Source organism: Mustela nigripes, chromosome 5 (genome assembly GCF_022355385.1).
Source record: "Mustela nigripes isolate SB6536 chromosome 5, MUSNIG.SB6536, whole genome shotgun sequence".
Taxonomy (NCBI): Eukaryota; Metazoa; Chordata; class Mammalia; order Carnivora; family Mustelidae; genus Mustela; species Mustela nigripes.
In genome coordinates this window covers 96,906,461-96,929,331 of record NC_081561.1, presented here as the reverse complement: position 1 = coordinate 96,929,331, position 22,871 = coordinate 96,906,461, and the positions used below count along the sequence as shown (strand labels likewise).

General features: G+C 42.6%; 1 protein-coding gene across 3 annotated transcripts in view; it reads left to right on the top strand.

The window, feature by feature from the left end:
* The window catches only part of LRP11 (LDL receptor related protein 11), a 48,004-nt gene that overhangs the window by 9,943 nt on the left and 15,190 nt on the right, over positions 1–22,871 (top strand). The window contains exons 3-5 of one of the 3 annotated variants that reach the window (XM_059400935.1): positions 14,431–14,572; positions 18,773–18,898; positions 20,237–20,443. In XM_059400935.1, the coding sequence (XP_059256918.1) occupies positions 14,431–14,572; positions 18,773–18,898; positions 20,237–20,443 (475 nt within the window). Of the gene's footprint in view, positions 1–14,430; positions 14,639–18,772; positions 18,899–20,236; positions 20,444–22,871 lie in introns of all 3 variants that reach the window. The other 2 variants (XM_059400934.1, XM_059400936.1) reach the window with 2 other exon arrangements.

The following is a 22,871-nucleotide window of genomic DNA, read 5'->3' as shown; positions in this document are numbered from 1 at the left end:
GGGTTGGTTTTGTTGTTGTTGTTGTTTTTAATTAGCTATAAAAATTTATATTAGTTCTAGAAGAACAACATAATGACTCGACATCTATATATATTGTGAAATGATCACCACAATAAGCCTAGTTACCATCTGTTACCTCACATAGTAACATGTTTCTTGTGATCAGAACTTTTTTTTTGAGGAAGGCTTGAAAACTTTTTTAAAGGATTTAGTCTCAGTGACTTTCAAATACATAGTATAGTGTTATTAACTATAGTCACCATGCTGTACATTACATCCCATGACTTAATTATTTTATGACTGGGAGTTTGCACCTTTTGACCCTACTTTACCAAATTTCACCCACCCCTCACACCCTGCCTCTTGCAGCTACCCATCTATTCTCTGTATATATGAGCTCAAGTTCTTTGTTTAGATCCCACATCTAAGTGAGATCATACAGCCTTTGTTTTTCACTGTGTGAGTTATTTCACTCAGCATGATACCCTCAAGGTCCATCCATGTTGTCACAAATGGCAAAATTCCTTTTTATGGCTGAGAATATATATATATATTCTATATATATAGAATGTCCATCAGTGGACATTTAGTTTGTTTCTTTATCCTGGCTATTGTAAATAATGCTGCAATAAACATGGGGGAATGCATGTATCTTTTCAAATTAGAGTTTTGTTTTCTTTAAAGAAATACCCAGAAATGGAATTGAGGGATCAACACAGGTTACCTTGAGTTGTGAGGCAAGTGGCTTCTTATTAACTCTATCAGGATCCTTCCTAGATAGGAGTATTTCCTTGCTGAACCACTTCAGTTGGAGGAGGTGGAAAAAGTCTGTATCGGTCAGCTGGGGCTGCCGTAACAAACTAGCACCGGCTGGACAGCTTCACCCACAGAAAGTTCTCAGTGTTCTGGAGGCTGGAAGTTCAAGATCCAAGAGTTAGCAGGGCTGGTTTCTTCTAAGGCCTCGCAGTTGGCTGTCAGCTACTTCCCATGTTTTCACAGGGTCTTCCCTCTGTGGGAAAGCACTGATTTATATTCTTTTAGAACAAAAGCAATAATCTGCTGATCCTTCAAGACTAATTTATTTCCATTATTTACTCAAAGATCATACAGTCTTTGACTTGCCTGGACCTTTGATCAGCATCTTACCCAACCCCCATCCATCTAGGAGCCCCTTCCAGTGGTTGTCTACTCTCTGCCTGGTATTTCCGGAGGTGAAAGCTCACTACTTCACATCACATCCTATAACAGCTTTCATCACCTCTAATTATTAGGCCAACAGGATGTGCCTCCTATTACTTCTGTGTACTGGACTAGATCTTCTCTTTGGAAAAGTACTCAACACATCCTTTTATTCTGTGTATCAACCACTTAAGTTTTTGAAGAAAAAAAAAATGAGGGGCTCTTGGGTGGCTCAGTCAGTTAAGCATCCACCTTTGGCTCAGGTCATGATCCCAGGGTTCTAAGATCGAGTCCCACATTGGGCTTCTTGCTCAGTGGAAGCCTGCTTCTCCCTCTCCACCCCACTGATGCTGTCTTCTTGTTATCTCTGTCTCTCTCTCTCTCTCAAATAAATAAATAAAATCTTTAAAAAAGAGAAAGAATGTTGAGGTTTCTGGGTGGCTCAGTCAGTTAAATGTCTGCCTTTGGCTCAGGTCATGATCCTGGGGTCCTGGGATGGAGTGTCCCATTGGGCTCCCCACTCAGCAAGAAGCCTGTTTCTCCCTCTCCCTCTGCCCTTCCCCTGTTTGTGCTCTGTTTCTCTTCCTCTCTCAAATAAATTTTTTAAATCTCAAAAAAAAAAAAAAAATCTAACACCCTTATGAAGCCCATATGTAAACCGTGGTTCTTCCTGATAGACTATGACCTCCTATGATATAGACATTGTCTCTACTTCTACTGATGAAGCTTAATTTACATAAACTATTTTAGTAGCTGCTTCACACAACAGATTCAGGTTGAGTTTTCCATTAACAGAATTACCTAAAACCTGCTTCATCTTTCTGCATGAACTACTGCCCTGATGGCCTCTTCATCCTGTATTTGTATAATTGATTCATTGAACCCGAATGCAGGACCTTAAGTTTATTCTTTTTACGTCCCAGCCTTTTGGTTTTCATCTACAACAGAAATCATTTTGAAAATTGAGAGTTATCCAAGCATATTTATTATCCTTCAATGCATTTTGTCAGCTGCAAAATTAATGTATCTTTATTTAATCTTTGAGAACCAAGGTTGTTCAGGAAAGGTAGACAGATAAGCCATCGATCATACCACTAGAGAGCTCCCTTGAGATGGACACTGACTGGTAATTGGCCCTTCTGGGACATATTTGTTCAAGCAGCTATAAATCTGCCTCCACTATCATCTAGCTTTGGGTATTTGCTACTAAAAGCTTTATTCTGTAAGCAATGAATTGCATATATGAGTGCTGAATAAAAATAATGCTGATGATTCAGTATTTAATTTATTGAAGGTATTTATAAAGGCCTAACAAAATTAGGCATTTCTCATGGGCTTTTACGTCTGACTGCTCTGCTGTCAAGACGGAAATATGGACCAACTCCCCAGCCAAGTATATAATGTGCTGGCAGATAGATCTAGAGTTATACAACCATGATCTAAGTGACAGAGTCTGCAGTAAGAGAGCCATTTGCTACCAGACTGTGACTGTCTTATAATGGTGTACACTCACGAATGCTCCCAAAGTAAACTGTCATCCGACTGTGACTTCATCATAATAAAACTGTCATTGATTAAGCTACGCACTCAATGCCAGGCCTTTTGGACCCCTCTGCCATCCTCAAACCAGCCTCCCAAGCAGGCACATCCCCATTTGTAGATTAAAATTATAATAAAACATCGTTAAAGACTTTGAAGTGGCAAGAGATTACTGAGTAGCTTTTAAGGAAATGCTGGGGGTGGAGGAGCAGGTCCTTCAAGGTTAGCATTTAGAGATTATAGAGAACAGACTGTAATGCAAATGAGTCTTGTCCTGAGAAATACAAATAGATTTTTCATGTAGAGATGCAATTGATTTCCGCCCTGTGGAAAAGTGGATTTCAAACATGACATTTTAACCCCTGAAGGTATTAATCTATTAATCCAGGCATGTCAGTGCCTAATAGGTACTAACAGGATACTTGTTTCAGCTTTGCAGCTCCTAGCAACTTCATCAAAACATTCTTGGCTGCTTATAACTGTCTGTTCTTCAAATTCTCCTTTTTTTTTGTTTGTTTAAAATTTTATTTTTATGAGAGAGAGAGCAAGCAAGCAGGGGGAAGGAACAGAGGGAGAGGGACAAGCAGACTCTGCTCTGAGTGTACAGCGCAACACAGGGCTCTATCCCAGGACCCTGAGATCGTGACCTGAGCTGAAATTAAGAGTCGCATGCTTAACCCGCTGAGCCGCCCCGACGCCCCTCAGATTCTCCTTTGAATCTATGGAATGTCTTATTGGTTTTCTCTTTAATTAATGAATTAAATAAAAATTTTTTTTTTAGATTTTATTTATTTATTTATTTATTTGACAGACAGAAATCACAAGTAGGCAGAGAGGCAGGTGGGAGGGGGCAGGGCGGGGAGCAGGCTCCCTGCTGAGCAGATAGCCCAATGCAGGTCTGGATCCCAGGACCCTGGGATCATGACCCGAGTTGAAGGCAGAGGCTTAACCCACTGAGCCACCCAGGCGCCCCAATAAAATCTTTGAATCATGTTCATCTTAGATTTGTCTGAGAGTCATAGTTTTAACATTTTGAGAATTTTCTTTTAAAGGAAATTAACATCCTTCAGCCACCATCTCACCGATCCCTTTCACTTGGGTAGCCTGATTTTATACCCCCAAATTTCCTTCTTCTTTTAAAGTTTATTTATGTTATTTTTTGATCTCTACACCCAATGTGGGGCTTCAGCTCACCACCCTGAGATCAAGAGTTGGTGTTCTTCCAACTGAGCCAGCCAGGTGTCCCTACAGCCCCAAATTTCTGACAGGAAAATTGGGACTGTCAAGTCAGGCGTGGGTTTTGGGTTGTTTTGTTTTTGTTTTTGTTTTTTTCTGAGAATGGGATCCAGTTTACTGGAATGTTACTGCAGTTCTCTATCCAGCTGCAAAATAGGGCTCACTTGGAAGGTTGTTGGGAATGGGGTGAGAGCAGTTCTAGGCTAGCACAGCAAAGCAAGTAAGTTAAAACCCAACATGGGATACACTTGTTCTTATGCCCCTTGATATTCTTATGCCCTTTGACTGTCCCCACCCCTCAGGAGCACTCACCGATCAGGCTCTCCACTGAGAACCCAATGTTTGCTCAAGATTCTCTCCCTCTCCCTCCCCGCTCTGGCCCTCCCCCTGCTCCTGCACAGAGAAAAACCAGAGCAAACAGGAACATGGATCCTTCTTGATAAAATCCAAGTTGGATAAAATCCAAGTTGGACACCAAGAGGTGTCCCCATTATTCTCATTTTTAAACCACCCCCAAATAGATAAAAATGGTATCTTATAGGGGTGCCTGGGTAGTTTAGTCAGTTAAGCCTCTCTCTCTCTCTCTTTTTTTAGGATTTTATTTATTTATTTGAGAGAGAGAAGGAGAGAATACAAGGGGGAGGGGTGGAGGAAGAGGAAGAAGCAGGTCCCCCACTGAGCAAGGAGCCTGATGCAGGGCTCAATCCCAGGACCCCAGGACCATGACCTGAGCCAAAGGCAGACAGACACATAACGAACCGAGCCACCCAGGCACCCCCAAGCCTCTGACCCTTGACTTCGGCTCAGGTCACGATCTCAGGATCATGAGATTGAGCCCCATGTGGATCTCCACACTCAGAGGGAATCTGCTTGAGATTCTCTCCCTCTCCTCCCCTCCAATATATCTTTTTTAAAATGGTATTTTATAATTCAGCCTTAGAGAAGAGGTTTCTGGGAAAGGAACATAAATAGAAACAATAGTTGACTTTTTTGACATAGGACGAGAGAGCGCAAAATAACTGTTGGATTTCACATTGCACTGTCTCCTTGTATAGGAGCCATTTTGTCACTTACTCCTCCTCAGATTTCCCAGGATATAATTTGGGTCAATTCTGAAAATGCTCACAAAAGGAACAAATCTTTACATGGTAAGGAGACAACTTAAAAACCTACTGAGAGACTTTAGAAAAATTTAATGAGCAGAATTTTCAAGGTAGCCTGCTTGTGTAACCAATAGGTTCCAGAGAACCTACCATGGTCTTTGAAGATTAAACACTAACTATATCTGTTGTCTTCTGTTTTCTATACATCTTCATTGATAACAGGTCAGAGAAATACATAAAATCTGTAAATCACACGAGAATTTATAACAATAACGAGAGATTCCCGTAGAAGTATTTTCAGAAGTATTTTTAGAAGGAACGATGAGCTGAAGAGAGGTTTTACTGACAGAAGGGCCGTGTCTGCCTTTTCTCCTTCCTCCCTCCTTCCTCCCTTTATTCCTTTCTTGATGTTTTTCCCCTTCCTCTCCCAAAGCTTAGAACTGTGCTTATACTTACTAGGATTCTAATAATACTTTGGAATAGTTTGCTCAGCTAATCTTTCCAAAAGCATTCTTCTAGTCCCCAAATCTATTTCATCCTTCAAAGCACAATGGGCAGAACAACATTGCTCAGGGCTCTGGACTCATACAGATACTTCAAAGCACCCTTGAGTGTTGTCTGACAATTTCTTTGCACCTCATCAGAGGAGAAACTAGGTACACAAAACCTATTGTTATTTCTCAGTTATTGAACAATTTCCTGTCTTCATAAAAACAAAATAAAAATCATTTCATTAAAAGTTATCCAAGACAGGGACGCCTGGGTGGCTCAGTTGGTTAAGCGGCTGCCTTCGGCTCAGGTCATGATCCCAGCGTCCTGGGATCGAGTCCCACATCGGGCTCCTTGCTTGGCGGGGAGCCTGCTTCTCCCTCTGCCTCTGTCTGCCTGTGCTTGCTCTCGCTTCTCTCTCTATGACAAATAAATAAATAAATAATCTTTAAAAAAAAAAAAAAAAAGTTATCCAAGACATTCTAGGCCTTTGGCTGAGGGAGAGAAGGCTGTTTCTAAATTTGAAAAAAAAAAAAAAAAAGAGAGAGAGAGAGAAAAGTGGTAATTGGGTACCTGAGAAAGTTTCATATCGCACTTAACCTATTTCCTTCCTCCTTCAAGTACATCAATTCATCATAAATGTAAGAGAGCAAACAGGTAAGAACTGTAACAGAGCACCTACTTTGCTATGGTTTTTGAATCCTAGCTCTACCGCTTCCTGTCTGTGAGACAGATGGTTTAAGCCATTTGTAAGATGAGAATAAGAGGAGCCCTCCTCTCAAGGCATTATTATTGGGGTTAAACAGGTTCAGGTAGGTAAGGCCCCTGGAGCTGTGAGCCACACACAGTAAACATCATGATATTCTATTTATTATGAGATCATTTTCCCCTTGATGGTATTCACACAATTCTTTTTTTTTCTTTTAAGATTTTATTTATTTATTAAACAGAGATCACAAGTAGGCAGAGAAGCAGGCAGAGAGAGAAGGGGAAACAGGCTCCCCGCTGAACAGAGAGCCCAATGCGGGGCTCGATCCCGGTACACTGGGATCATGACCCGAGCCGAAGGCAGAGGCTTTAACCCACTGAGCCACCCAGGCGCCCCATTCACACAATTGTTTTTTTTGCTTTGTTTTTAAGATTTTATTTATTTATTTGCCAGAGAGAGAGAGAGAGAGAGCAAGTGAGCACAGGCAGGCAGAGTGGCAGGCAGAGGCAGAGGGAGAAGCAGGCTCTCTGCCAAGCAAGGAGCCTGATGTGGGACTCGATCCCAGGATGCTGGGTTCATGACCTGAGCCAAAGGCAGCCACTTAATCAACTGAGCCACCCAGGCGTGCCTCACACAGTTCTTGATAGCCTTGTCTTACACCCAAGCAAGACTATGTTGCTGCGTGGGTCCTGTTCTTCTAGAGATTCTCCCAAAGGAAGCCCAAACCACAAAGACTCCCTCCACTCGCTCACCGGTACACAAAAGTGATGAGGGAGCAGGAGGCTGGCTGAGGACAAAGCAAGAGCTGGCGCCTTGCACCCCCCCTTTCCATCCGCTCCCCTCCATAGGTGTAGCATTCCTCAGGCACCCCTGACTGCCATAAAATGATAAATAGTTAACTTGCTAAGATCACAATTCTACAAGACAGGAGTCTCCCTTGGTTTGCAAATGTCCTTGAGATTTACAAACAAAGAAGTTACCTTATCAATAGCCCAAATTCCAAAGACACAGAACTCAGTTTCTCAAGCCTAATGTCACCCTCCCCTCCATAAAAACCGAAGGAGGTGGAGGGAGAAGGAAAAGTAAATAAAGTTAAATTTCTTCTAAACCTAAATCTCATTAACAAGGATGCTTGATGGCAGGAATGTAACATTCCACCAGGAGACTCTCAATTGTCTTTACTTGATAGTAACTAAGCCTTCAATATCCTGATAGTATTCTTTGCCCCAATAGCCCTTCTGAATACCCCTTTGTCCTCACCTACCCAACTCCTGCGTATATAACCAACCACCCCTCACAACCCGGGGCGGCCGCATCTCTGCCTGCCCACGGGTCCTGTCCCCGTGCTTTAATAAACTACCATTTTGCACCAAAGATGTCTCAAGAATTCTTTCTTGGTCATCGGCTCCGGACCTCAGCCCACCAAACCTCACCTAGGTTCTAGAACTTCATCAAAAGGACTTTAACAGGGAACAAAACCGCAAATGGCTAAAGAGTCAACCAAAAGGACTTTAAGAAGGAACAATTTTGACAATGAGAAAGCCAGAAGGTCTAGGTGTTTCCTGGGAATGAGGGCAAAAGCAGAAGGAGAAGAGAAGTGAAATATACCACACCCCACAGAACCGGACCAAGGGTGAACTGCCTCAAACTGTCACCCCCATCCTAGGACTCAGTCCTTCCATTCACCCAAAGCTTTGAATAAAGGACAAAAAGTAATGGCAGCCCACAGGGCATTTTCAGGACAAAGAAGATTCCCAGGGCTACAAATTTCCTAAGTAACACCTGGAGATAAGCTGGTGCACATGAATGAATAGTCTATTGTGGTTTTGAGGATTTCTTTAAAAATGAAGGGTGTAGAGGGGAGAAAAATCCAGCAAATTCTAGAACTCACAGCTCCAAGTAAGCATGCCAGATAGGGTAATAATTAATGGCTGCTGTGTTTCAATGTTAACTATGAGCTTGAACGTAGCCTACCCCTCACTTAGGTATAAATTCTTTTTACACAATACTCAAGACCTTGAATATTTAATTGCATTTTTTTTAATAACATTACTTATAAAGAAATGTTGAAAAATAATCTCCCTGGGGGTGGGAGATATATAATTTATGAAAAATAAATCTGAGTAAATCGAGTTAGGAAAGATCTATTCCAGTAAGGGTAGAAGCTTTGAAGTTCTTTGCCTGTTCAGAAACACACATACAACTTCTCAGACAATAAATCGACAGCACTGTAGGCTTCCAGAATCACAGGAGACTGTAGTCTATCTGTGCTTCCGGTCAGGTGGGGCTTCAACCTGATTTACTGTCTGCTTTTCTTAGACCATTACAGCTGGCCAGTCTGTATATAAACTGTGCCTAGGTTCTTTCTAAGAAACGGTTCTTGGAATAAGGACCTTGGAAGGCCTTACTCTGCTGACCAGGAGGTTGGATCTGGAACCACTGTGCATATGGAATTTGGAATCAAATGACCTGGACTCAAACCCAGTTTTGCCAATTCCCTAGCAGGGTGTACTTGGGGAAAATATTTCATTCTTTAAGCCTTAGCTTCCTCAGCTGTAAAGGAAAATACCATTTGATAGAATTTCAGTAAGGGTCAAAGTAGGAAAATGCAAATAAAGCACTTAACTTACCACAGAGCATAACATGAGCAGTCCAGGAGAGGTCACTATTATAATGAATTCTAAACATCATGGGATTTAAATACTGGTCTCTTTTGACCAATAGTTCAGCTGAGCTACAAACAGAATAGATTTACTCACTTGTATATAAACAAGAAAGTATGAGGCCCTCTTCAAGGCAAGGGGCAAGGGTGTAAGGCACTGGGAAAAATTTTGTAGGGCCTAGTGCCCTTGACACCAGTTGAGGAGATTAGACACACACCTAAATAACTATCACACCAAGTAGAAAGGGCAGGGTTGTAAAAGGATGTAGATAAAGTGCTCCTAGAATTCAGAGAAGGAGGGATTACAATCCACTTCAGGGAAGTCAGAGACTTCACAGATGGGCGCCCTGTGGTATGTATCTCTGTAATCTTAATATTCTGACAAACAGGACTTATAAAATTATATTGACTTGAACTTTTCAGATTGAAAAAATCCACATTCTATAGTGCAAAAACTTTGGACATGCCGGATAGCATTCAAAATCAATGTGTATCCTATGAGTATGGTGACCTAGTGCCATAAAATCAGAATCCATTGAAAATGAGAATCAGGGTTGGCTTTGCCCAGTGGACAGTTGGCCATTTGCCCAGTGGCCTGTATAGTAACATAACATACTTTTACTTTTTAAGTAATAACACAGAGAAATTTATATTATTTATATTTATATATTAATTTATATGTTCATAAATCTATTTATAATTGATATTTTTATTATATTGTTATATACTTATATATTATATACTATATTATATATTATATTAAATATGATTCATAATTATGCATCTATAATTTATAAATTTTATCTACATATAGATTTATATTATATTATTAAATAATATTATTTCTAAGAAATATACAGAGATGAGTGCCTGGCTGGTAGAACATGAACACTTGATCTTGGGGTTCTAAGTTCGAGCCCCATGTTGGGTATAGGATTACTTAAAAAAAAGGAAAAGGGGGCACCTGGGTGGCTCAGTTAGTTGAGCTTTCTACTCTTGGTTTTGATTTCGGTCATGATCTCAGGGTTGTGAGGTCAAGTCCTGAGGCAGGCTCCGCACTCAGCAAGGTCTGCTGAGATTCTCTCTCACCTTCTGTCCTTCCCCCCTGCTCCTGCTCTCTCTCTCTCTCTCACTAAAATAAAGAAAAATAAATAATACAGAGAGATCTTATGTACACTTTACCTACTCTACCCACATTTTGCCAAACCAAGATACCAATATTAATCTTCCCTAGTTTAGGAAGGAGAGAAGGGCAGTAGGAGAAGAAACAAGAAAGAAGCAGTACTAATCTTTTGTCTGTGGAAACTCTGCTTTATGACCAGGTGTCAAGAACATCGGCTCATGTTCTCAGGGAATATTATCCTGCTCTCGGTTCAAACAAGGAGAACGGTCGTCTTATTCTCTTTCTCCTATATGTATTTTTTACCCTAACACTTAGAAAATGTTTGTAAAATACTTTAAATCCTTCCCAATATCATATAAATATGAGAAGATATCTGGAAGGATTACCTGGGGGCTTGAAGGGAAAATATCCATCTCACTGTTCTAAATATTCTAAATATGTGATTTCAAGGAAAGATACCCTTTGTTAGCTGAATGAGTAATGAGGGTCGAGGAGGGGATATTAATCTGAATAGATCTAAACATAAGCTCACCCAGGACTTTGAAGGTTATCTCCATGGTCTGGATCTGGACCAGTGTTTCCCACATCAGAAAGGAGGTGCCTAGGAAGGCAGAGAGAGACATCCAAAGCCCAGGTGATCCTTGGCCTCTTTGACAGGGGATGCTCTGTCCTTCCAGCCCCAGCATTGAAAAGAGGGTTCCCAAACAACCTCCAGGTCCTCAGATTTTCAGTTTAATCCTAGTGTGTTAAATGTTGACATCCAAGGGGCTCGGGCACAGGCCTGGATAATGAAAGGGCCCACGAAGATGGCCCATCTGGATCCCTTGCTTCAGGGTCTCCCTGGTGTCTTTAAATCTCCATTCGCTTCACCTCCAGCTCACCCGTACGGCCCCACTCAGGGTCGCCCTGACCTTACAAATGTCATTCTGTTCAATTCTACAGTCTACCCTCTCCTCTCATGTACCCAGGCAGCAAAGCCCTCATCTGTTGGCTTTCTGCTGACTTAGGTCTTCTCTGCACTTGGGCAGACCAGCTGGGACAGCTTCTCTCCCTTGCAGCAATTTACTGGAGGCTGCAGGGCTCAGTATGGTCATCATCAGCCCATGTACCCATATGTCCCAAGAAGCAATAAGTAGTGGTCTCACCTGTTACATTGCTGCCCCCCAGCAAGGCCTCCCTGATTCTGAGCCAGAGCCCGAGAGAGTGAGAGTCCAATACCTGCACCAACCTTACCATCGCTTGCCCCTTGCAGTCATTGGCTCCCCTTGGTTCAGCCTCACACTCCTGCAGCCACAGAGAGAAGTCACAACTGACACTTACCTTACAGTCATGTGTACAGAGATGGGAGGAGAAGTTTCCAGAAGAAAGGGATGCTGGGCCCCAATCCCGCTGGGGTGCATATCTCAACTACTGCAATGACTCAGGCTAGAGACAGGGTAGGCTCAGACCAGAATGGGCTCAGAGCAGGATGGTGACAGTGACAGTGGACGTAATCAGAAGTGGTTAAATTCATTTTTATTATTATTATTATTATTCTGGATTTTTAAAAAAAGAATTTATTTTATTATTAGAGAGAGCATGTAATTGGGGGTTCAGCAAAAGTAGAGGGAGAGAACCCCAAGCAGACTCTGCACTGAGCACAGAGCCCACTGGGGTGCTTGGTCTCAGGAGCCTGAGATCATGACCCGAGCCAAAAATCAAGAGTCTGATGCCCAGCTAACTGAGCCACCCAGGTGCCCCTGGATGTGTTTTTAAAGTAGGGCCAACAGGGGCACCTGAGTGGCTCAGTGGGTTAAGCCTCTGCCTTCGGCTCAGGTCATGATCTCAGGCTCCTGGGATCGAGCCCCACATCAGGCTCTCTGGTCACACCTGCCTTCCACCCCCTCCCTCCCCACCGCCTGCTTGTCTGCATACTTGTGATCTCTGTCAAATAAATAAAATCTTTAAAGTAGAGCCAATAGGATTTCCTGATGGATTGGATATGGGATGTGAAAGACAACAGGGGTTCAATTCGACCCTGCAGTCTCAAACCGCAGTTCTTGTCTCATTTTAAATCCCACTCATCTGAATCTCTGCTGTTCTCAGACATTGGCAGCACCCTTTTGTTCCCAAGGATCAGTGTCCCACTCCAGACTGCAATTATCTTGTCATCTTCAGCTTTCTCTCTGCGTGCCCCTCAGGTAGTGTTTTAGGTCTCACAGAAGTGACCCCTGTTTGATGTTCTCTTAGCATAGCTGGGCCTGAAGATCACGTAACCATGTGGCAGTGAGCACTGCTTAACTTCTCTTTGAAATAAACCACAAAGGACTGGTGGCCTTCTTTGCCAGCTGTCCAGCTTACAGCTTTTTCAAGGAGAGTGATGGGACCGCTTATAACTGGTTTTACACCTGGAGGTCTCAACTCTGTCACTGTCTCAGTTAGTGATAGTCATATTATTGAGATTTCATTTCCCTGTCTATAAAAGCTGGGTGACTCAGCTGAGATGAGAACTAATCAAGGGAGATAATGGATGTACTTAAGTGTTTACTATATCTCAAGATCTTTTGATATATATCTAGAATTCTATGTAAGCCCTATTTTAAGCTCTTTTTACATAGCTATCTCGTTTGATCCTTATAAAGTAGGTGCCATTATTACTTCATATCACAGATGAAGAAACTGAGGCTTAAGTAGGTTACGTGACTCGAGCAAGGTCACATAGGTGGCACACGGTGAACCTGGCCAGTCCAGCTCTGTTGGACGCCAGACTCCACTCTTAACCACTTCACTCACATTTCCTCTGGTGTCATCAGTGTGCCATCTGGGTGTGCCTGCTACGCATGGATGCCCAGACCCATCCCTCACTCAGACCCTCTGAGTCAGACTCTGAGGCTGGGCTGGGAAATCTGTGCTTAACCAGAGCTCCAGGTGACTAATTCCTGAGAGGCCTGAAACGTGGCAACGATTGTATCTCCTTCCATTGCCTCTGAGTAATGGTAATGCCTTCTGCTGGTGTGTGTATATAGTCCTGACAAAGCCTCAAAGCCAGGGTCATGTGCAGGAACCTCAGTTCTAGGATTTCATGAATACAAACCCCGTCGGATAGTTCTCATGGGGCAGCAATTCTCTGTGCCTTCAAGAGCGTTAGTGCAGCCCTGTAATAAACCAGGTAATGGTCAGGATTTATTTGTAGCCGCTCTCCAGACTAGTTCATTTAAGCAGAAAGGGTTTCTCCTGGAAAAATAGGATATTAAACCATTATAGTATCTTTGGGAGGGCTGAAAAATATGGTAGCTGGATTGAGCATCTAAACATGACTCCCGAAATCACAGCTGAACCTCAGAAGTGATTGCCCTTCACCATGAGCAGGAGGCTGCTTGAAAAGTGGCATGAGGGGCATGGAGGATCAAGGGACCCTGGGTTTGGGAAGTGAGCAGAAGTGAAGTCCCTGGGGGTGATCAGCAAGGAACAGCTGGGGGAACTCAGACACAGAAACAGAAGCCAGGGATGTCAGAAGTTCCAGAACCCGGGAGTGGCCAACATTATAAAACACAGTAAGAGGGCCAGGGGACAGGGAGCTGGTGGGAGGCGAGGCTAGCAAGTACTATTGACCTTGACAGCCTGGTGACCTTTGCTAGATCTGTTAGTGAGCTCTACGGGCAGTATCAGGGGTTTGGTGAGGAAAGAAACCAGATGGGTTGGATAAAAGACAAATGGAAAAGGAGCAAATGGAAGCAGAAGTGCAGCATGAACAAGGTTTTGAAAAGGTACATTGCAATGGAAAGGAGATATGATTTGTGGCTAGAGATGATCTTGGAGTGTAGGGTTTTTTATTTGATATTGTTTGTTTTAGGTCCAGAGAAACTTGAGCATAGTGATAGCAGAGCCATCTGAAAGAGAAGTTATTTAATGGGTCAGGGTTCTGAGGGTCAGAGAGGGAAGCAGAGGATTGGCCTGGAGTGCAGGAGCAATAGCTCATCTTGTGACTAGAGGAAAGGAGGTGACAACAGCTACAGATACAGGTGCATTCCCAGCATGAGGGGAGTGCAGGAGCCATACTTGTGGCTGAAATTACATTCCAGATTTTCTTCTCAAAGCAGATGAGGTCATCTGCTGAGAAGGAAGACACCAGCCACTGAGTGTGGAGCTTGGAGGAGTTAGAGGTTTGGAACAGTGGCTGCTAAGGACAGGTGAAGGGTTGTCAGTCAAGGATAGTATCAGCCCAGATAAAATTGAGCATTGTGAATTCCAAGTGGGGCAAACTGCCAAAATAACATGTGATTTAGTAGTTCACATCCTTGGACCAGGAACGGAGAGGCGAGTCACAGGACTACTTCAAGGCTAGTGGGGGCTGCTGGACTCCATGCCTTTCTCTCTTTACTGAATGTGCTCTTTCCTGTTCGGGTGTCAGGTGCCTCAGTCAGGAACCCTCAAGCTATCCCACTTACAAGAGGGAACATACACCTTTCAGCTCACGGTGATGGATACCGCCGGGCAGAGAAGCTCCGACAACGTCTCAGTGACAGTGCTCCCAGGGGCCTTCTCCACGGGAGGTGAGAGGAAGGTCCTTCCCTTGCATTCACAGTGGCCAACCAACACCAGCTCTTCATGGAAGGATGGTATTACACTGGCATTTGATATTCTGACTGCATTTCATGGGCTCTTCCCTTCTTTTTTTTTTAAGTAGACTCCACGCTCAGCATGGAGCTCAACCCAGGGCTTGAACTCATACACAGAGATCAAGACCTGAGCTGAGATCCAGAGTCAGTTGCTTAACCAATAGAGCAACCCAGGCACCCCTCTTCCATTCTATTTTTGGTTGTTGTTAAATAAGAGTCTCCTCTAAAGCTGTGACAAAAATAGGCTCCATTACATTTGGGGCTTTGTGGCACTGCTAGGTTGGGGTAGTGGAGGCTCCAGGGGCAAGAGTAGACTGTGTGAACCACAGGGCCGTCTAGGTTCATCTTACCTGACTTGCTTTTACAAAAGTCAATCATGTGGTTTTTCACAGAGAGAATCTTGCTTAAAGGTGAGCAGTCTGTATGATATGTATGTTCAGAGAGTGCAGCTAAGAAGCGTATTTAAAACAAATAAAAATGAAAGATTTTAATAGTCCTGTTAAATTGTGTATGTCAATTTAAAAGGACTATTTAAAATTTTTCATGGACACATTAGACAGATACACTAATAATTTAGCTTTACATGTATGTGATGGGTCTCACACTCTGTTGCACGACATAAACTCACTCTTCTCATTTATCTATGTTTCTTACTTTCCCCAACACCTATGTTTCTAAGATTAGCTCATCAAGTTTAAGAAATATATGTATGGAACTTGAGAGCATTAAAGAAGAGGTATTGCAGAGGAAAGTCCACTACAACTCCCTACTGGAGAAATGCACAGATAAGTGTGTATCTGAGGGTCTTGTCCTTCGGTCCGCAGCTACTCTCGGTGTCTGCAGGATCACGGGGTGCATGGGGCTGTGCTAGGCTCTGGGCGGATGGTGGCGTGCTCCATAGACCTGGCCCCAGACCCTCCCCAACGTAGTGAGCCTTCATGGTCACTAGCCATGGCTCTAGTAAACCCACAGCTTGTCTTTGCCATCCCTGATTACTCAGTAATTAGATGGTAATTAAGCCAGCAGTTGGAATAGGGGTAAAAAGATTGGAAAATGACTGTATGTCGCCAATCTTGTCTTCCATCCCACATAGGAAACAAAGCAAGATTTTAGAATCCTGAGAACTTGGCAACCTTAATCATTTGCCTTCCGCAGGATGCACAAGTAGCATCCTGAATCTGGCTGGCTGACTCCCCATCCAACCCAGGTTCCAGTGTCCCTGGAGGAAGGAGGGTGACTGCCTGGGGACTGGCATGGCACCAAGCTCCTAGCCACTGCCGCCCTCTGAAGCCATGATGGCAAGTACGAGGAGCGTCCGGGTCAGGAATCCGAGCCAGCCCGGATGCCAGCTAGGTCACTGACTTAGTGCAGCCGCAAGGAAGAGCTCGGCAATTACTCAGAATGTTTTTGAGGGGCACCTGGCTGGCTCAGTTGGAAGACTGCATGACTCTTAATCTCGGAGTCATGGGTTTGAGCTCCACATTGGGTAGAGCAATTACTTAAATAAATAAATAAATAAATAAATAAACTCTGAAAAATGAAAACATTTTTGGGTACCTTGGCGTGCAAGGCTTGCAGCAGGGCCATTGGAAACACGGCCTCAGCTCTGGCCACTCACTCCCTGTGGAGGACTGCTATCAGCCTGGGATCCAGGGTCACCTGCATAGAGAGCCAGTCAAGAGCTCACAGGAGGAAGGCAGGAATACCCCACTCTCCCTACAGAAGTTGGAAAGGGATTGCTTCTATACAACCAAGGTGCCTGGGAGGGAGAAAGGGATACAAGCACAGGTCCCAGGTGATGACCAACGCTGCACCAGCCTGGCATTTGCCTGGCTTATTTGCTCAGACCAATTTCCCAGGGCTCCAAAGGTCAATTACCAGTTGTCCATTTCTGGCCTTTCTCCGAGATGATAATAAAATGTATTTGAAGTGGCAGAAAGTTACATGAATCACTTTTGGTTACTGAAAGACCACTTGGATATAGGTCTTATGTATGTAACTTTATATAGAAAATAAAAAAGAATGTCTTTGTTATTGACAAATCTGGAATTGCTCCCCCCTAGACTGGAGTGACATACTATGAACTAAAGTGAAAAAACACCACATAGAGACACTGAAAACCAGAGTGGGGATAGAGAGGTGTTTCTCTCCCCTCTGTTATATACATAGTGGCCTTGCAGTTAACAATCCAGTTGTAATGGTAACCAAGGGTGTACCTTCTGGGGGAAACAGACAAGCATGTTCCCCTGCTTATGTGATAATAATGTGATTGACTTTGGATATAGAGTCTGCATGTTTTCAAGCTTGGAGGAAAATCATCTCTTCAAATGCCAAGCCAAAAAACATCTCCAATATGATCTAGAATAGTGGTCTCCAAAGAGGATCCCCCAGGGATAGCATCTTTAGGATGGAGAAGAAGACACCTGAATTTATATTTTTAGTAATTTTTAATCTCCTCCTTTAAATTTTTAGTAGTTTAATAATGTGTTTAATATGTTAGTATAGTAGTATATGCATATTATTTCTAGATGGAGATATGTATTTACTAATATGTATAATATATAATACTATATGTATTGATCAGATGGGCAGTCAAAAAAAATTAGAGACCACTAATCTAGAAATGAATGGATAAGTTACAAATACCAATCTATCTCCCAAACTACAAATGAATAAGTAAAACCTTGAGATATTTGGGATTTTCATGTCATGATCTTAACAATGTGAGCAGTAGCTACATCCTGCTTGGTATGCAGGGTAACCTAGTTCCCCTTCACTTTTTTTCTAAGCTCCATTCCTGAAACAGAAGGAATTTCCCCCTTCTGGGCCAAAATCTTTGGTCATAACTGAAGCTCTTTGCTTCCTTTTCTTTCTCAGGAGCTTCTACACCATTTCTTCTCTTCTTCCTTCTGGGTCAAGGTATTTTCAAACTGCCTTGTACCCAGAGGGAGTCCTTTCCCAGGCCCCAATTTAACGGCCTTCCAAAGGAATATGTATCCAGGATTTCACCTGGGTTCAACCATTTGTTTCAGTAGAATATCATCATCTACTACGCTCCCATGTCCTGAGAGTCTCGCTCCTCCTGTACCCAGTAAATTATGAAGTTCCATTAGAGCTACTTCTAGCCTGATAACCTTTTAGTCTGCATTAACCAGAGTAAAAGTTGTCCTGCAGTTGTTGTATAGCTAAGTCTGGCAAAGTTGGCTTAATCTGGAGCGGGGGAATGTCTTTTAAGAAAATACAGGTAAGGGCGCCTGGGTGGCTCAGTGGGTTAAGCCGCTGCCTTCGGCTCAGGTCATGATCTCAGGGTCCTGGGATCGAGTCCCGCATCGGGCTCTCTGCTCAGCAGGGAGCCTGCTTCCTCCTCTCTCTGCCTGCCTCTCTGCCTACTTGTGATCTCTCTCTGTCAAATAAATAAATAAAATCTTTAAAAAAAAAAAAAAAGAAAAAAAAGAAAATACAGGTAACTCCCATGAATCACACTGTAGATTAAAAACTCCTAACAGCTCCAAACGGGAGGCAATTTTTTGGACAATTTTTTGGAGACCACTTGTCCTTATTTAAGGAAAACAAATTTGTACCAGCTAGTAACTAAAGATCTTGGTTATTCTTGAGAGCACCAAGGATATATGATAGTTAACAAACAGAGTTCAATAGTAGAGAGTTAATCTCAGCAAAAATTATTACTTAGGAAACAAGACGAGACATAGCATATGTAAAATGGTGTCTCTAATTAAGCTGTCTAGGTTAGAGCATTAGGAGGCCCACAGAGATGATGGGATGAATGAAGGAATGCAGAGGGAGAGCCGGGAGGCAGCAAAGCCAGGGATGTCTGGAGAAACCCAGAGCAGCTACTCCTCTGCTCGCACCTCTTAGGCACTGTTGCCTGGAGAATGCCACTGAGACAAGAGCCCATGGTGGTGCCTCAAAACATAGCCAGGAGGTCAAGGAGATATCCTTCACTATCTAGAAACCTGTTGCTCCAGCTCACACTGTTACGTGTCTCCCCATTATTTGCATCTGTAGACCCCAAAGCATTTCACTGTACATTTAGTCTTTGTGAATCAAAACACAGAACATGGTGAAGTGCTGACTATTCCCACATTCCTGTAATATGAGACTGTTTGTAAACAGGATGCCTGAAGGTTTGCTCACGCTACCACTTCTTTTGTGACGATGGCTGTTGCATTGACATCACGCTGGCTTGCGATGGAGTGGAGCAGTGTCCTGATGGGTCTGATGAGGCTTTCTGCCAAAATTGTGAGTCAGCTGCATGGCCTTTTCAGGCAGCGGGGGAGAAGGGATGTCTGTATTCTTATAATAAAACGCAAACTCACTATTGCTCTTTTTCTACCCAGTTTCAGGTATAACTTCATGTGAATAAGCTAGGCCTTAAATTAAGTGAGCATTTAGTAGGAGTCTTAATCTGGGTTCTAAATGTCAAACCTTTTATACTGCTTACCTTTTTCAAAAATTGCTTTCAGTTTTCTAAAAGATTCTTCCCCATCCTAAAAAAGCTGTGTAGAATATGGTTTTTAGCGGCATCTGGGTAGCTCAGTCATTAAGTGTCTTCAGTTTAGGTCATGATCCCAGGGTCCTGGGATCGAGCCCCACATCAGGTTCCCTGCTCAGCAGGAAGCCTCCTTCTCCCTCTCCCACTCCTGCTGCTTATGTTCCCTCTCTCACTGTCCCTCTTTCTCTGTCGAATAAATAAATAAAATCTTTTTTAAAAGATTATGATTTTAAAATAAACTAAGGTGAGTTGGGGTACCTGGGTGGCTCAGGGGGTTAAGCCTCTGCCTTCAGCTCAGGCCATGATCTCGGGCTCCTGGGATTGAGCCCTGCATCAGGCTCTCTACTCAGCAGGAAGCCTTCTTCCCCCTCTTTCTCTGCCTGACTCTCTGCCTACTTGTGATCTCTGTCTGTCAAATAAATAAATATTTTTTTAAAAAACTGAAGTGAGTTAGGATTTTGTTTTAATAATTTTTTTTGAAAATTTACGGTGTACTGGGTGTGCCTAAGTCAGGACTATAAACCCATCTTATAATGTCATCTACCTACACAAAAGGACACTGCAAGAAAGAAGGAAACTTCAGAAAGTATAATGAAGGTGCTGGTTTGAAGAAGGATGTAGAATCTCAAAACCTTAGATTTAAGCTTTGTTTTTGTCAATATATGGGTGACATTTAGAAAGTCAATTATTGGAAGAGAAGAGAAAATAATTTACCCATTGGAGAGAGAAGTTTTTTATGGGGCTCTGACATGCCTTAGATGATTATTATTCCCAAATACCCATGATTAAATCTACAGCAAATTTAGGTTTTGGGTTTTTTTTTTTTTTTAATATTTATTTACTTATTTATTTGAGAGAGAGAGAGAAAGAGAGGAAGAGGGAGGTGCAGAGGGAGAAGGAGGTAAGTAGACTCCCCACTGAGCTCAGAGCCCAACATGGGGCTCTATCTTATGACCTTAAGATCGTGACCTGAGCTAAAACCAAGAGTCACCCACTTAACCAACTGGGCCACCCAGGCACCCCCATCAAATTTAGTGGTTTTAGTTAGAAACCCAACAACCAACAGTAGCTCTTCCATGTTCCAGTGAGCCTTGACCGGAAGATGGTGACCCACACAGCAACTGCCCAGTCTAGAACCACAGGACCAAGCAAAGATGCAGCAGGAAGCTCCTTCTTGGAAAAGTCCCTGAAAGTCCCTGTCCAAAACCAGCCACCAGCTTTATCAAACACGGAGAAGAGGAATCATTCCATGTTTGGGGGACCAGAGAGTCAAACCAGTCCTGTGATACCAGGTAAGGACCTGAGCAGGTGCTCCACAAACAGCATTATTTTCTACACTGACCCTTGGCTTCAAAATTCACGTTATATTTGGGGCACCTGGGTGGTTCAGTCAGTTAAGCCGCTACCTTCAGCTCAGGTCATGATCCCAGGGTTCTGAGATCGAGTCCCACATCGGGCTCCTTGCTCAGTGGGGAACCTGCTTCTCTCTCTGCCTCTCTGCCTGCCACTCTGCCTATTTGTGCTCTCTCTCTCTTTGACAAATAAATAAAATCTTAAAAAAAAATTAAGGTTATATTTGATGAGTGTTTAGGAAATACAAGAAAGAAGAGAGTTAAAATGAAGAATTTAGCCAAAAAGGAAAAAAAATCTATTTGCACTGGTTATTTATAGTAAGGAACACCTACTAAATACATTCATACATTCATGCATACTCCAGAGAGACCAGCACATTTATTAGTAAATAAGCTAGAATTAGGAAATTTCAACACCTGTATTAAGGAAACAAATGCCCTAAGTGTTAAATTTTAGGTTATTTTGAGATGAAACAGCATAACCCCTATGCATCCATGTAATTCCTCTTCACACTAAGCAAGTGAATGTAACGAAAATATATGTCACATGGAAATGGTTGCATGTGCCAGCAATTTGGTGTTTTGTCCCCAATTTAACTAAATCTGTAATTTTTTGTATTTTCTAATAAGGCTAATAAGAATTTTAAATATATTCACACCGCTGAAGGATTAGCATTCTATCATCTTAAATTTAGTTTTGCACATTTGTATTTGTTGATGACATAGAAAAAAATATAGAAGATCACATTTCTTTTTTTCTTCTTTTTTTTTTTTTTTAGATTTTATGTATTTATTTGACAGAGAGAAATCACAAGTAGATGGAGAGGCAGGCAGAGAGCAGAGAGCCTGATGCGGGACTCGATCCCAGGACCCTGAGATCATGACCTGAGCTGAAGGCAGCGGTTTAACCCACTGAGCCACCCAGGCACCCCTAGAAGATTATATTTCTATATGCATTTGTTAATGTCTTCTCAGTACTCCCAATTCTGCCTACAGTATATGGAAATAATCCGTCACTATTTTAAGAACTTCTTGATGAAAATTTTTTGTTCGTTGCAGATGATGCAAATAATAAAAAGGGAAAATGACTTAAAATACCACCCTTTACTAAAAACAACTTTTAATATTTGAGGATATTTCTTTCCAATCTTTTGTTTATCTACTATTTGTTTACTTATTTATTTTGGGGGGCACTTCTAATTTTATTTTATTTTTTCAATATTCCGAGATTCATTGTTTATGCATAAGAGCATCTACACAAAACCTTCCACTTTGTGCTTAGATTTAGGTGGTTTCTGTGCTCCTGCGTTGGGTCTCTCCCTTGTTGGTACTGCCACCTGCTGGGCAAATCAGTCAGTCCAGCCAAGCCTTGTAGTCCCTTTAACCAGAATGGAAGGTATGAATGGAGAAGACAACCCCACCCCAACCCACCCCCACCACCCCAACCCCCAACCACGAGGCCAGAGTCAGGAGAGACTTGTGCTCTGGGCAGCAGGGAAGGGCTGAAGAGCTGGCGGATAGGACAGAGGAGTTCTCACAGGATCTCTGTGGTAGAGAGTCTCACATGGGCGTGAGTGGATTAGCTGAAGACAGAGAAGAGACCAAAGCCCATGTCTCCTTAATTTGGGTCTAGTCTTGGCTTGGCCTTTAGAACCTTGAGCAAGCTGCTTCATACTCTGGGCCTGTTTCCTCACCAGTCAGTAAGTGATTTCAAGCAGACAACCTCTAAGCCCCCATAGCCCTGAGAGAGCTTCGGGAATGATCCACAGCCTGATGCTTGTGCTGGTATCCAGGCCAGAGTGCTCCCGGATCCCAGCACTGTCTCCTGGTCAGTGAGCACTCAGTCTCAGAATTTCTTTGAAAACAGTGCTCCAGGCTACACCACCACTGGATGGGAGCCATCAGTTTGAAAAGAATTTGCAGTCTCTACGTTGTCCTTTTTGATAATAAGCCTCTGACTTTGGTTATAAAGATGTAAGGAATGGAGTTTCACAGATGCAGAGAGATTAAATGTCCAGTTACTAGGTTATATTATACATTATATTATAATATAATAACATTTATAATATGTATTGTTCTTCCTAACTATTAAAGTAATACATATTTACTGTAGAAAATTTGAAAACTACAGGAAAAATATAAAGAAAAAATTAAAACCATCTAGCAAAACTTACCGTTAACATTTTGTTACATTTTTTTCTGGTCACTTCAATTTATGCACATACATACACACTTTTTTTTTAAGATTTTATTTATTCATTTCACAGAGAGATAGAGAGAGCGCAAGTAAGGGAACAGGAGTCAGAGGGAGAGGGAGAAGCAGGCTCTCCTACTGAGCAAGGAGCATGATGCGGGGCTCGATCCCAAG